Raw genomic sequence first — 13,663 nt, 5'->3', positions numbered from 1 at the left:
TTTGAGGTGTGACAAAGGTGACGTGTTAGTGCCCGATATCTCTGTCTCATTTGCTACAGTCCAGTATTATTGAGCCACTGTGGGATTTGGGGTTTAGATGGGACCCTGGTGATTTATTACTGAGACACAGCTTACACCTGTTGCAATTCATAAAAAACAGAAGATTGTCTTTGCCGGGATGAAAATGACCTTTGTGCACCTAGCAGCCTTAACATGCTTTGCTCTGCTGGGCTCAGCCACAGGTGAGTAAGATCGTCATCCTAAACGTATTATTTGACCTTTTCTAGCGACTCCTTGTTGACCTCTCTCTAAATCCCCTGTAACCAAAGATATGTTAGAAGTGTATGGAGCAATGTTATTTTTTTAAGCATCTACAAGGTACGCCTTGACATTTAGGGCCATGTTTACTGCGCAGTTTTCTACCATAAGACGCCTTACACCCCATTCAAATCAATGAGCTGGAAGGCGTCCCATAGCACCAGAAGGTGACTTATGGCAAAGACTACTTGAAAAAGAAAATGGGTTCAAATGCCCTGCAGAGATTAGGTGAGCCATCCAACTTAGAAAGTATTTGTTCCACTCTTAACCTAGGAGCTCTCAACTCCAGCCCCAAGAACCCCCAACAGGTCGGGTTTTAAGGATATCCCTGTTTCAGCACAGGTGGCTCAATCGGTGGCTCGGTCTTTGACTGAGCCACCTGTGCTGAAGCAGGGATATCCTTAGAACCCGACCTGTTGGGGGATCTTGGGACTGGAGTTGAGAACCCCTGCCATAGTGCATTGCAGGCCTCTCTGATGCAAAAGGGGTTACTGTTGTCGGCTTCTGCAGCATTAAAGCGGGTAACTGTTGTACAGCCTCTCTGGCAGAAAAGAGGTGAAACGACTTACTGTAGCAGCATAATCAGCTTCCTTACAGCTGCAGACCGAGCAATAACCTACATGTGTGGTTTTTAATAAATCAGTTCTGTACTATGTGAAAATACTTTCAGCATTTTTTTTTCTTTAAACATCTCTGAATGACATTTTTAATGTATTATAATGGAACAAGCCTTGTTTGTTTCTATAGCAACCATTTATAAAGTCACAGATACTGAGTCAATACTCCTCTGCAGTCATTTAGTCAACCCCCTGAGCCGAATCTCCGCCGATCGATCACAGGAGAATGAATCGATTGGCAACTAAGCTAATTACTTATCATTGTATGGATTGTATTAATGCGCATATTAAAGGGGGGGAAATAATAAAATAAATAAATGGTAGCTTGGACTGTTGCTTTAAGCGGTTTTAAATAAACCTTAATATGAATGCTTCGCCTCTTTGCTTAAGGATGATAATGAATGTTTTTTTTCTTTCCCGTGGGAACACTAAAGTGGTGAGCACACTAGATTGTGTGCTCTGAATGAAATTCACTTAAATACACACACTGGGAACACTATAATCCTAAATCTCTGTGATGGGTTATTACTGTCCTCCAGACTGCGGTTTTTAGTGAATGGTGTGTGTGTGTGTGTGTGTGTGTGTGTGTGTGTGTGTGTGTGTGTGTGTGTGTGTGTGTGTGTGTGTGTGTGTGTGTGTGTGTGTGTGTGTGTGTGTGTGTGTGTGTGTGTGTGTGTGTGTGTGTGTGTGTGTGTGTGTGGTTAAGCACTCAGTGATCCGATTCACTTTCACACGCGGGCGGTGCAGAACAATCTTGTTCATCCACTTTGGGCGTCACATACACCTGTAAAGAAGTGCTGTTAGTGGCACTACTCCTGGCACCTTTACACATTAACCTTTTCACAGCCAGATGGGGAACTTTGACAGGTCAAAATAACAGTGGTCAGAAAGGGGTGGAAATACCAAATAACGGACATGCCAGTATCTATTTAGAAAATAATAATAATAACATCTTATTACATATAGCGCTTTTCTCCTGCTTCACTATTACAGGACAGCGATTCATACGCAGCACATAGGATTGTTATAGACACAATCCCTGTCCAGATTAGTTTACAGTGACTTGCCAAGGACCCAAGGAGCCGACACCGGGAAGTAACCATTGTCCCCTGATTCAAACTCAGGGGCCTATTCTAGTAGCCTTCATAACCCACTTATCGAGGCTTTTTAGCTGTTATTGGCCAAAAATGCCTACAGCGATTCAGTAAGCCTCGATAAGTGGGCGGCAAATGCATTAATCGCACTTTTTTGCAGTTGTCCAAAACACATCTCCAAGTGAGCCGCGATAAGCCCCTTATCGGCAAGTTTTGAAACTCGTGCAATTTTAGTAGCCTCGATTAGCTTATCGAGGCCTATTCCGGCTCTAGTATGGCGATTTCCTCCCAAATTCCTCTCGCCAGAAAAAGTTGACGTGATGCTATGAAGAAGCTTCTGAGGCGGCGGCGAGAGAGGGACTTAGAAAAACACATTCCTTTTTTCCTGCATTGGATTGATGCCAGGGGTCTCCGAAGCTGATACACATTAATATCAGCACCGGAGAACCCTGTCATGAATCAAATGCAGGAAAAATGCATTTACAGCCAATTTCATTTCCTTAGTGGCTAACCGCTACGGCAATGAAGGAGTTAACTACCGGTGCCATGTTTATTGTGGGTAGCGGGGGTGGGTGAAGGTGGTATTTGGCCCTTGGTGGGTGCTTAGGCCTTGCGGGGGGTTGCGGGTGGAGTTAACTCCTTCATTACCTTATGTTAATACCGCTAAGGTAATGTAGGGGTGAACCCCTCCAGCTGCCCAAACGCAAGGCCTAAACACCCACCAAGGGCCAAATGCCAACTTCACCCATCCTCGCTACCCAAAATAAACATGCAAAAACATAACAAACCTACTACCCACCTCCTCTAACCCCAACTACCCCCCCGCCCCGCCAACCCCAACACGTACAGTACAGTAATGGGCAAAATTACTATTATAATCGCTCATTTGCCCATTCAAAATTAAACATTAGCCAGCAAGCATAAAGTAAATACAACTTCTACTTACCCCTGCCATCATGAAGGGCATCCTCATCAGCATACTCCAGGTCCATGTCCTCCGTTGGCAGCAAGAGTACAAGAAAAAATACAATCTAATGGCCCTTAACCCCTTAATCACCTTAGTGATTCATAACCACTATAGTAATTAAGGTATTCACCCACCCTCCCCCGCTACCCACCCGGAAGGCCTAACCACCAACCCAGCACAAGTACCCCCACCCTCTACCAATTGATTTGGCAATGTGGTACATCATACCCATATAATATGGACATGATAAGCCACTATAGCAGTCAATGGCCAACCTACTGTATTAAAACAATCAAGCACAACAATACACAACAATTAAAGAAATAAACAAGCACCTAAACACCAAAAGAATAAAAGAACTAAAAAGCCTTAACTACACATCAATACAATTATTCTAACACCAAAACCGCAAAAAAATTACAATTATGTTATACCAAAATACTATAATACAATTAAAGAAACACCTAACCAACAAAACAAATCAAGGAAAAAAACGCTAACCAATCAAAAAATTTACTAAAAATAAGCCATCCAAATACCAAACAATTTAGTGACAACAATAAGCAGAAATAGAAAAAATAACAATCAAATGAAAACAAGCATTTGCAGGCAATGCATTTTTTGTCAAATGCTTGTTTACAATTGATTGTTATTTTTTCTATTTCTGTTTATTGTTTTCACTAAGTTGTTTGGTATTTGGATGGCTTGTTTTTAGTACATTTTTGGATTGGTTAGCGGTTTTATTTCTTGATTTGTTTTGTCGGTTTGGTGTTTCTTTAATTGTATTGCAGTATTTTGGTATAATATACATTTTAATTCTTTTGCGGTTTTAGTGTTAGAATAATAACAGAAGCCTTGAGAAAGCCGTCAGCTGACAGGCACACAGGCAGTACCACTCTGAGCTTACGGATCTCTAATGCCTCAATAGATACGCTAAATGTTTGCGACTGTCGAGGTTAGTGGTTCTGAACACCACATAACTCAGTTAGCCTCAGGCATAGCCTCCATACGACTCCCGTAACCAACCGGAGTTGATAAATAGGCAAGCAGCACTATTCTGGAGCACACAGAATCTCCCAAACCTGGTCAGACAGATATAAGCTGCGATTTTTCGAGGTTACGGGTTGAAAACACCCCATAACACAGTTAGCCTCAGGCACAGCCTACAGTACATTTGACTACAGCAATTTCAACTGGATTACTTTTTGCTTTTAAATGAGCTGCTTGTTGCCAGGGTGGGACACAACCTTACAAATATCATATTATGGAGTAACAAAGTTACCTACTATCCATCTAGTATAGTAGAACTTTTTAGTGTATTTCCCCAGGTAGCTGATCTCTCGGAGCTAGGATAATAAACTATTTTATAATTAGGTGGTAAACTCCTTTACCTCCTAATTACCGAATGAAGCACTCGTAACACACCACATCAATATAAGTGTAGTTGCCACTAAATAGAGCAATTACACAATAATCTTAGGTGGCTTCACTAGCTGAGAGCATATAACTGCAATATATTACCCGGTATATACAATTACAGCCGGACGTCTAAGGGTACTCACTGAGGGTGGCGTATAGAAGATCAGTACTGATTGAACAACTGGACTCAGCCGCTTTACATTTCTGTTCTCTAACACTTGTATGGCGGACTTTATTGCCATTTCCCACCACATCGATAGGGATTCATGTGCTGTCCTTGCAGCGCAACAATACTAATGACCATCGAGTCAGATGCACTGATACTTTGAAGAATATCACCCTATATAAAGAGTGTTTAAACGTTTGGATACACCCTCTTTTATTCTTGTGGTGTTTAGGTGCTTGTTTATTTCTTTCATTGTGTATTGTTGTGTTTGATTGTTTTAATAGGTTGACCATTGACTGCTGTAGTGGCGTATCATGCCCATAGTATATGGGTATGATATATCACTGTGGCAATCAATGGGTAGAGGGTGGGGGTACTTGTGCCGGGGTGGGTGTTAGACCTCCCTGGTGGGTGGCGGGGGAGGGTGGGTTAACCCCTACTTACTATAGCGGTCGCCGTCGCGCCTACAATAAGCACATGCAACGGTTTCAATGTATTTGTTCTGGCGCGACGTCGACGTCGCCAGGCACTACAAGCGCAGCCTTTCACTTCACTGCAAGTATCTCTTTCTGCAGCTTTTCTATGACTATTATTAGTGCAGAAATCAGTTTTTTTTATATATACAGGCCTAATGTAAAGGACCACTCTATACGTTATAAATATATAGAAATCTAGTAATTAATCCATGTGAGAAGGTATTCTGCACTTCATTGTCCGTCCTGGAGACATCCAGTGAACATCATAAGGACAATGAAGCCACATACTGTATGCATACTGGTTCTCCAAACAATTATTAAGAGTGCAGCGATCTGCGATATAGAGATATGAGATGTACTCGGCATATCGTAAAGGATGGCACTCTATGGGAATTAAACGCTTGTTTTCTAGGATAAGATCACATTTGCCAATCAAATGAAGTGGTGAACGTGATCACAACGGAAGGGGAAAACCCTCCACGGCCATTGATGTCCTGCTGGCCCACACGTGATGGCTACACCAAGCAATCACATGGTTGAGTGCGGACACACCGGTGGCACTCAAATGGTTTAAGAAGCAGTCTCTCCTAGGACCAAAGAGTACAGTACTAATAGTGGTGACATGTTTAAGGTGTCACATCTGGGTGATTGACACACTTTCCATCATTTTTTGGACGGCAGTTTGTGAACATAGTGATCTGAGACATGGATGGAGTTTAAAGCTTTCAACTTTCATCTCCCCAAAAAACATCCCTGTCCACTGACTTGCCCAGTTATCGACTCCAAGCAAAGACTTTACTAACTAACCACAGACATCATATTCTCCCCCTCCCCCTGCCATTAATCACAAATTTTATACCAATTCCTCACTCAGAGTCAAGATCCTGATGCATACAGGGCAGATTATTTGAGTCTACAAATAAAGTGACACAAACTCAGCCATGATCACAGTAAATGTTGAAACTTAAGGTATGAGCCCATGTGAGTGCTACCAAAAGCATAATGTATAATGTATTCTCTGTTGTGTTTTTGCTGTTATTAGTAGTTAAAGGCAGTTCTGAATTTGCAAAGCTTTTTTAACATACCTCAAATGATGCACAGGTCTTAAAAGGGTAGACAACTGATGAATAGGGAAAAACTGAACACCATAATAAACATTGTATTAGCTCTATTCACCCAGCCACGAACATTATATTCCTTTGTATTATTTTGTACTACCTGTTATGGGTCATTTATATTAAGCAACAAAAGTGTCTGTAGCAAATACAAATTCAATATAGCTTTATACCAATCATAGCAATACTACAGAGGCTACGCATCAGCTTTATTAGGGCACATAAGGATAATTATCCAATAAAAAGTTTTTCATCTTTTTGTCTAACACCATTCTGTGGGTCATGGATTTTTTAAATATATCGTTAGTAAAAACATGTAGTATTATTAAAAGCAAGGGCAAGGTTCATTATAACCATTACACTGTTTAGACAACCCACGATAAGGGATCAGGTACAAGTATTAACCCCAACTGGACCTTCAACGTCTAAATGAGCTCATCCTTTATTATGACCTTATTATTAGACAGCCTAGCGCATGGGATTTGCATGCCACAGAACTGTCAACTCTCATTCATTTAGAGTCACTCACTGATTGTTAGCATCAGCGGTCTTATAAACTTCAATGGAGTCTCATTGATAAAAGAAAAAAATCTGTACTCTTCTATTAAAATGCAATTTTTCAGCCCAAAATCCCCAAATCTCACTGATTTTGGTCTTTGGTCAGGCGCTCCCCATGAGGTAATCACTATCTTTTGCCTGATATTTTAATTTCCCACAGCCACCAAAAAATGATAAGATTTCATTAGGGTTACCAACCCCTCCAAATGTAATGGGACTGTTTAACTTTTTGTTGTTGCAATTCCAGGATTGTGAGTTGCGTGGCACTGCAGCTTTAGCACAATTAAGTTTATAAATGCAAAGAGAAAGTATCAGCTGCCCTTAGTCGCGGCAGCTAGATAGAGCAGGGTGGCCAACTCCAGCCCTCAAGAGCTGCCAATAGGTCAGATTTTCAGGATATCCCTGCTGAAGCATAGGTGGCTCAATCAGTTGCTCAGTCAAAGACAGCCACCTGTGCTGAAGCAGGGATATCCTAAAAACCCGACCTGTTGGTAGCTGTTGGCAACCCTTGAAATAGAAGATACTGAGATGGTAGAAGCCTTACACAGTCTTCTTGTTAGTAGATGAGTGCTCATTCTTTAACTCAGCTCTCAGGGGGCCTTATGGAGTTGTTGCCTCTTGCTGGAGAAGAGATCAAATCCTTCTCAAATGAATGGGATTCACAAATTCTCCAACTCTCCCCACCGTGAGCTCAGGTATCTGGGATCCAATGGTCAGAATATGTGTTACCAGCACTCTACTAGATGTCCCGTCTTCAAACTAACTTAGTGTGATGCTGGTTCATAGCTGAGCGAATGACATAAACACACAATTACACCCAACGTGAGATACTGAGACGGAACTATCAGGGCAGTGTGACTTCAGCAACAGATGTGTGAGACTGATGGAACTTGACAAGACTGAAATCAGTGTACAATTGGTTAAGAAGCCATATCTCTTTCTTTGCCAGGGAATGCCACCATGTGCTACTCGTGTCTTAATTTGAGCAACACCACACTGTGTGACCAACGGCCTCCAGAAAACTGCACCGAAGAAAAACCCTTCTGCAAAATCGAACAGAAAAAGACTGGAATCCCAGGAATTAACATTTGTGAGTGCAAAGTAGCTATTCTGTGTATATTGATACAAAATTGTATTGCAAACACCTTGCAAAACTGCTGTTCTGGCAGCAAAGATGTTAAAAAGGTTTTCCATGATGGGCACACGGTGTGACAATACAATTGTATTAAATCCATCAAAGGACAACATAGGACATTCCCCTTGAAGATTTAAAGCTTTTTCTCCAATTAAAACATTATTGACAGGGAACACGTCTTTTAAAAAGGAACATTATAAGGGTTTATTTGCAGGATCCAAATTCCAGCTGCAAAATTGGGGTATTACCGGTGCCAATTCAGTAGGGTTTCTTGTTTGCGTTGAGAACCCTGGTGCTGTCTTTACACAATTAATACCTTCATATTGCAGCAAGAGGACCCTGATAAATCAACTTTAAAGTGTTAAAAGAAATGTATAGGATTATATATATTTTTTTAATTAAATCAAATGAGATTGTGAATTACTTCTCGAGAGGCGGTCATATGTTTCTGTGTGTTGTCCTTTATGTCAATGGAAGTAGATGAGATGCTGTAGGGCATTGAGATTCATTACTAATTCTACTGGATCCCACCCCTACTGGAATAGCACCGGCCTGTCCTGCGGGGCTTGGGGCTAGGAACAGAGGCTTGTGATTTAGCAGGAGAAGCAGAAGAAGAATTTGTAATGAATCTCACTGCACTTCCCCCTCCATTGTACTTCCAGTGCCATAAACATTATGGTCATAATCATAATGACACTGTCATAATGACACTGTTATCCGGTCCTTGTTTTCTAAGTATAATCTCAGTATATTTTAGTTAGTAACAGTCCTTTTAACATGGCCTCGAGTGATTCTCTCCGCTGTTCTTCTCTAAGCGGACTATGTATTATAACGCACGCTCTTTGCTCCAAAATTGCCTTAATGCACTGCACTATTTATGGAGGACAGCTGCGTCAAATGTAACAAAACAGTTTTTACATCTTAGGCAGATAGTTACGGCACCTAAAACCTGGCGGATTTCTATACGCAGATAAGAGGGTGAAAAGGTGTCATACAATAAGATGCATCTCATTCGGATCTGTGCCCCATGTAACTCCTCCCTAACTCATCCCTTTGACATTCCCCAATTGCAATAACACATACGTGGCAATAACGGCAGAGAACCGCTTGACATATTGGAGCAGAGGCGCAAGATGAAAATTACGCTACTTGTATCCATTTACCTGCACCGTTGCCTTAGTATATAGCCCTCTTTAGCTTTTTGTAATAGCTGTCCAATCACTAATGGCCCGTTTCTACATTTCTCATTGTAACTGTTCTCATTTCTACATTTCCAGTGTCCAAAATCTCAACCACCAAGGGATGTGCCAGCTCTGCTGAATGTGAAGGGTTAGATGACAGCATTTGGAAGCCAAAGAAACACATTTACTGCTGCAATTTCAACTTCTGCAACACAATGGAGAACATGGGCGTTAAAACGGAGGAGGGGGACCTCAGTAGCGCCTCGGATACTCACAGGGGGACCGCATTGCTCGCTGCTGTATCCACTCTAACTATACTTACGCTATATACTATATAACTATATACTGAGGAAGGATAGATCGCCACGTGTATCCTGCTCTCCTTTACATATTCTTTCCTTCACCGACACGCGTTTATATCGACAGCATCACCTGTTAAAGAAAGTATTTAAGTGCCCAAACGTTGATGGAATCACCAGAATAAATACCTATTTTGTTCTTTAATTAAAAATAAAATTTAAAAAAGGGAATACAAAAGATTCCGCTTTTGCACATTGAAGACTGCCTGGGTTAGAGCTCTTTACTGATACAGATGAGAGATACGGTTTAACTACAGATAATTATACAGATTGCTTTACATGCAGATTTACCCAAACGTTAGCGTCCTGCGGCGCGCTCCCGCAGGTTAAATAGGAAAGAAGTCCGACCTAACATGCGGCTGGTTCAAAATAATGGCGGCTTCTCGCGCTCGTGCGTTGTGTTTCTCCCGCTGCAGAGCGCCATGTGATGCAATAACGTTGGCAACATCTGTGTGTAAAGCAGTTAATATATTATGTTATATATCTATGGCTGGCATAATATTTGAAGATAGTTGCAGTCTTGAAAACATTGTTATGGAGATATTATAATATATATTTGAATTATTGCTATGTTGGTTCAATAAAATGTAGCACTGCTCAGCAAACATTCCAAAGGCGATGTATCAACCTTCAGATGTCTTTTTTTGTTCTAAATACAGCTAAATATCTAACTATGGATCTCAATGTCTTGTATAGCGCACACAGAGCAAACCCTGCTCCTGCGGTATAGCTGTTATATGCTGTGATAACACTGTGGGTGGTGGTTCAGTACGTGCACTTAAAGGGGCAAACCCTTCCAGGACCAAGGTGTACTAATTCCAGTGACATATTTAAGGGGTCTCATCTTGGGGGATTGATAGCTTTTTACCCAAATCTGACACCTATAAGTATTTTATATTTCTTTTTTCAAGTTAGACTTGGGAGGGGTTTGGTTTCCATCCCTTTTGTGTGATGTCATTGTGTGATGTCACTGTTTCCAGCAAGAACAAGAGTCGCCCCTCCCACTCATTTTACTGGTTCACTGATAAGGACTGGGTGAGATAAGGGGGCGAGAAAGCACTTCGTTAACAAAACACTTTTCCATTCAGAAGCCTCTAAGAAATTCAACGCTGACTTTGTGGGGGTGCACATGTAACTGTCTGGTTTCTAGAGCAGAGTGTGATACTGCACCGACACACTTTATTCGAGCAAATACCCAGTATGTACCTGGTATATACCTGGAATGCGCCGCTCCTCACCTCTGACAAGCCCCGTTGCGTTTGCCTTCCCAGCCTGGGTTCATGCCTGGCTGACAGGCGGCTGATCTGTTAAATGATAATGATTAGGATTTAATAGGCTGCAATGCTTCGTGTGTCTACCAGATGGCATAAATTCATGAATTGTAATGCAGTATATATATATATACTGTGCAGTATTGCAGCCAGCGGGAATAAAATGCTTCAATCCCTGCTTGGAAAATAACCCAATATACTCGGGCAGAAAACAGTCACAAACCTCAATACACCCGGGTATACCCGAATTCGTGGGACTAGCCGAGCTCGAATAAAGTGTGTCGCCAGTGTACACATACACCATGTAGCAGGAGTCATTGCTCGCTCGGGAGCATTGTGATAGGATATGTTGTGATATTCTGTGACATGGGAATCCAATCCTAATGAAAACCTTGTGATATTCTGAATAAAAAACACTTGGGTGTTAACCCGTTGAGTACCGAGTCTCCTAAACCACAGCACTATTGAGTCTGCATATGTCCCATAAAACTTGGAGCTGACACCACTGATAAGTAAGTTATACAGTCCTTAGTGAGGAAAGCAGTGAGAATGCAGGCAGTGGGCTGGTCAATCCATAGAGATACAGCGGAGCCTCTTCAAAGAAAAGACCCCACAGTAAATCACAGTGCGGTGCCAAGTAGCCTCACAACTGCCTAAAACATAACTGCATATATTCTTGTGTACTCACGACACCCGTTCTGCACTGTAGCTACAAGAACGCTCCGGTGGCCATCTTTGTTCCTCGTGGTGTCGGCGTGCTCCTATCCGGATATGACGTGTAAGAGGGAGGATCTGGTAACCGCGGTCACAGCACTCCACACAACCAACGCTTGGAAAATTCAAAAAACTTTATTAAGCTCCACAGTGAGCATACATAGCACCACTCTGACGCGTTTCGTCTATAGAAAGACTTTTTCAAAGAGTGAAGATCCCCACACAATACCGGATCTTATATAGGAAATGACGTGTACACTAGGCACCTCCCTAATTGGCAAGTGCCTCCCACATCTCAACACAGGGTCAGAGTTGGACGTCATCCTATTAAAGGGACCAAATACATATTACCCACATATATAAACTTAATAGACATACATAAACACCTATTACCAGTAAAAAGCTTGGGATTAAAAACAAAGACATTGTAATGCTCACATAGTACATAATCACATAATATATAATTAATAGAACAACACGAATTACATAATCTGTCATATTAGAATCGGATGATGTGGATCAACCGTCTCCTGATGGATTTATAAAGAAATAGCATATATCCTTATACACAAGGCATAACATATTCAGATCAAATAACAGTATAAATTGAAATGCGATGTGGCAGACATAATATATACACCAAAGCCAAACAAAACTTCCTAGATAGGACTTGTTCACACATAGCAATATTCCATAATTATAAATATACTGGAGTAACACCCCCCACACATACTCCCCCTCCACTCAAGCAGCCAGAAAGTGTTTAAGTTCCCACTCCTGGTTAATGCCAAGTGGGTGGAGAGTGCGCAAGGTGTATATCCAGTACATTTCACGCCGATTAAGCGTACCCTCCCTGTCTCCTCCCCTCGTATGTGGAGGAACATGTTCAAGGGCCATGAATGAAAAATTCTCAATACCACCCTCACTGCACTTAGAGAAATGTCGGGGCACTGGATGTGTAACATCATTCTTTTTTATTAAGCGAACGTGTTCCGCGATGCGTGTTTTTAAAGATCTTTTTGTGCGGCCAACGTACCGCATAGAGCACCCGCACTGTAACAAGTAGATAGTGAAGGTGGTATTGCAATTTAAAAATGTTTTTATAACATGGCTCTTTTTGTTATCATCATACTTTATGGTCTTGGTTTTACATGCATACCTGCACATTGAACAGTTTCCACATTGGAAAAAACCTTTGGGTATCCCCCTTATGTTTGTAAATTCTGATTTTGTTTGGAATAAGCTGGGTGAAAGATGTGACGCCAATGTCTGCGCTTTCCGATATGTAAATTTAGGACCATTTTTTACAAATTTTGTTAGATCTTTGTCTAAAGATAAAGTAGCCCAATGTTTCATAATTATGTCACGTATATTCCGTGCTTGGCGACTATATGTGGAAATAAACAATGGACATTCCTCACCATATGCTAAAGGTGGTTTACTTTTTGGTCTCTTTTGCTTTCTTGAGAGTACTGGTCTATCCATGGACTCAGCTGACTCAAACGCTTCTTGGATATCTATCTGGGTATATCCTCTTTCCAGAAATCTATTTGTCAGTTCCTTCGATTGTACAATAAAACTCTCATCATTTGTGCACAATCTGCGCAATCTCAAAAATTGCGCTTTGGGAATGCTTTTAACCAATGACCGTGGGTGACAGCTCTTGGCAGAGAGCAATGTATTCCTGGAATTTGGTTTGCGGAATATTTGTGATTGAATTGTCATGTCATGATCGATGTAGAGGAGGAGATCTAGGAAACTAATACAATTAATATTCTGTTCATGGACAAATCTGATATTTAAATCATTATTATTTAATGTGTTAACAAAAGAATTCAACGACGATTCATCTCCGTCCCATATCATTATGAGATCGTCGATGTATCGTTTAAAGAATATGATATTAGAACGATAAGTGTTGGTGCTGTGATATATAAACTGTGACTCCCAAAAACCCATAAATAAATTTGCGTATGATGGTGCAAAACTCGTGCCCATTGCAGTGCCTAATAATTGTAAATAAAATCGTGAATCGAATAAAAAATAGTTGTGAGTGAGTAAAAAAGAGATAGATTCTAAAAGAAAAGTGCAAAGTGAAGTGGATAATTGTGACATATCTAAAAAGTGATTAACCGCTGATAACCCATGTTGGTGCTGTATAATTGAATATAAAGAAACCACATCTAATGTGACCCATCTATAATGTGATTTCCAGACCACGTCCCCTAGATCGATCATGACATCTGCTGAATCTTTAATGTATGATGGTAATT

The 13,663-nt window shown here is 41.1% G+C and overlaps 1 protein-coding gene across 1 annotated transcript; it reads left to right on the top strand.

Moving 5' to 3' along the window:
• LOC142496914 (prostate stem cell antigen-like) lies at nucleotides 1–10,022 on the top strand. The gene is made up of 3 exons (XM_075604014.1): nucleotides 1–242; nucleotides 7,680–7,820; nucleotides 9,143–10,022. The coding sequence occupies exons 1-3, from the start codon at nucleotides 179–181 to the stop codon at nucleotides 9,382–9,384; spliced, it is 447 nt and encodes a 148-aa protein (XP_075460129.1). The 5' UTR covers nucleotides 1–178; the 3' UTR covers nucleotides 9,385–10,022.
• The last annotated feature ends 3,641 nt before the right edge of the window (nucleotides 10,023–13,663 follow it).

The sequence above is a fragment of the Ascaphus truei genome, chromosome 6 (assembly GCF_040206685.1).
Source record: "Ascaphus truei isolate aAscTru1 chromosome 6, aAscTru1.hap1, whole genome shotgun sequence".
Taxonomy (NCBI): domain Eukaryota; kingdom Metazoa; phylum Chordata; class Amphibia; order Anura; family Ascaphidae; genus Ascaphus; species Ascaphus truei.
Note: the sequence above shows the minus strand (reverse complement) of the source record. Positions and strands in the feature narration are given on the sequence as shown.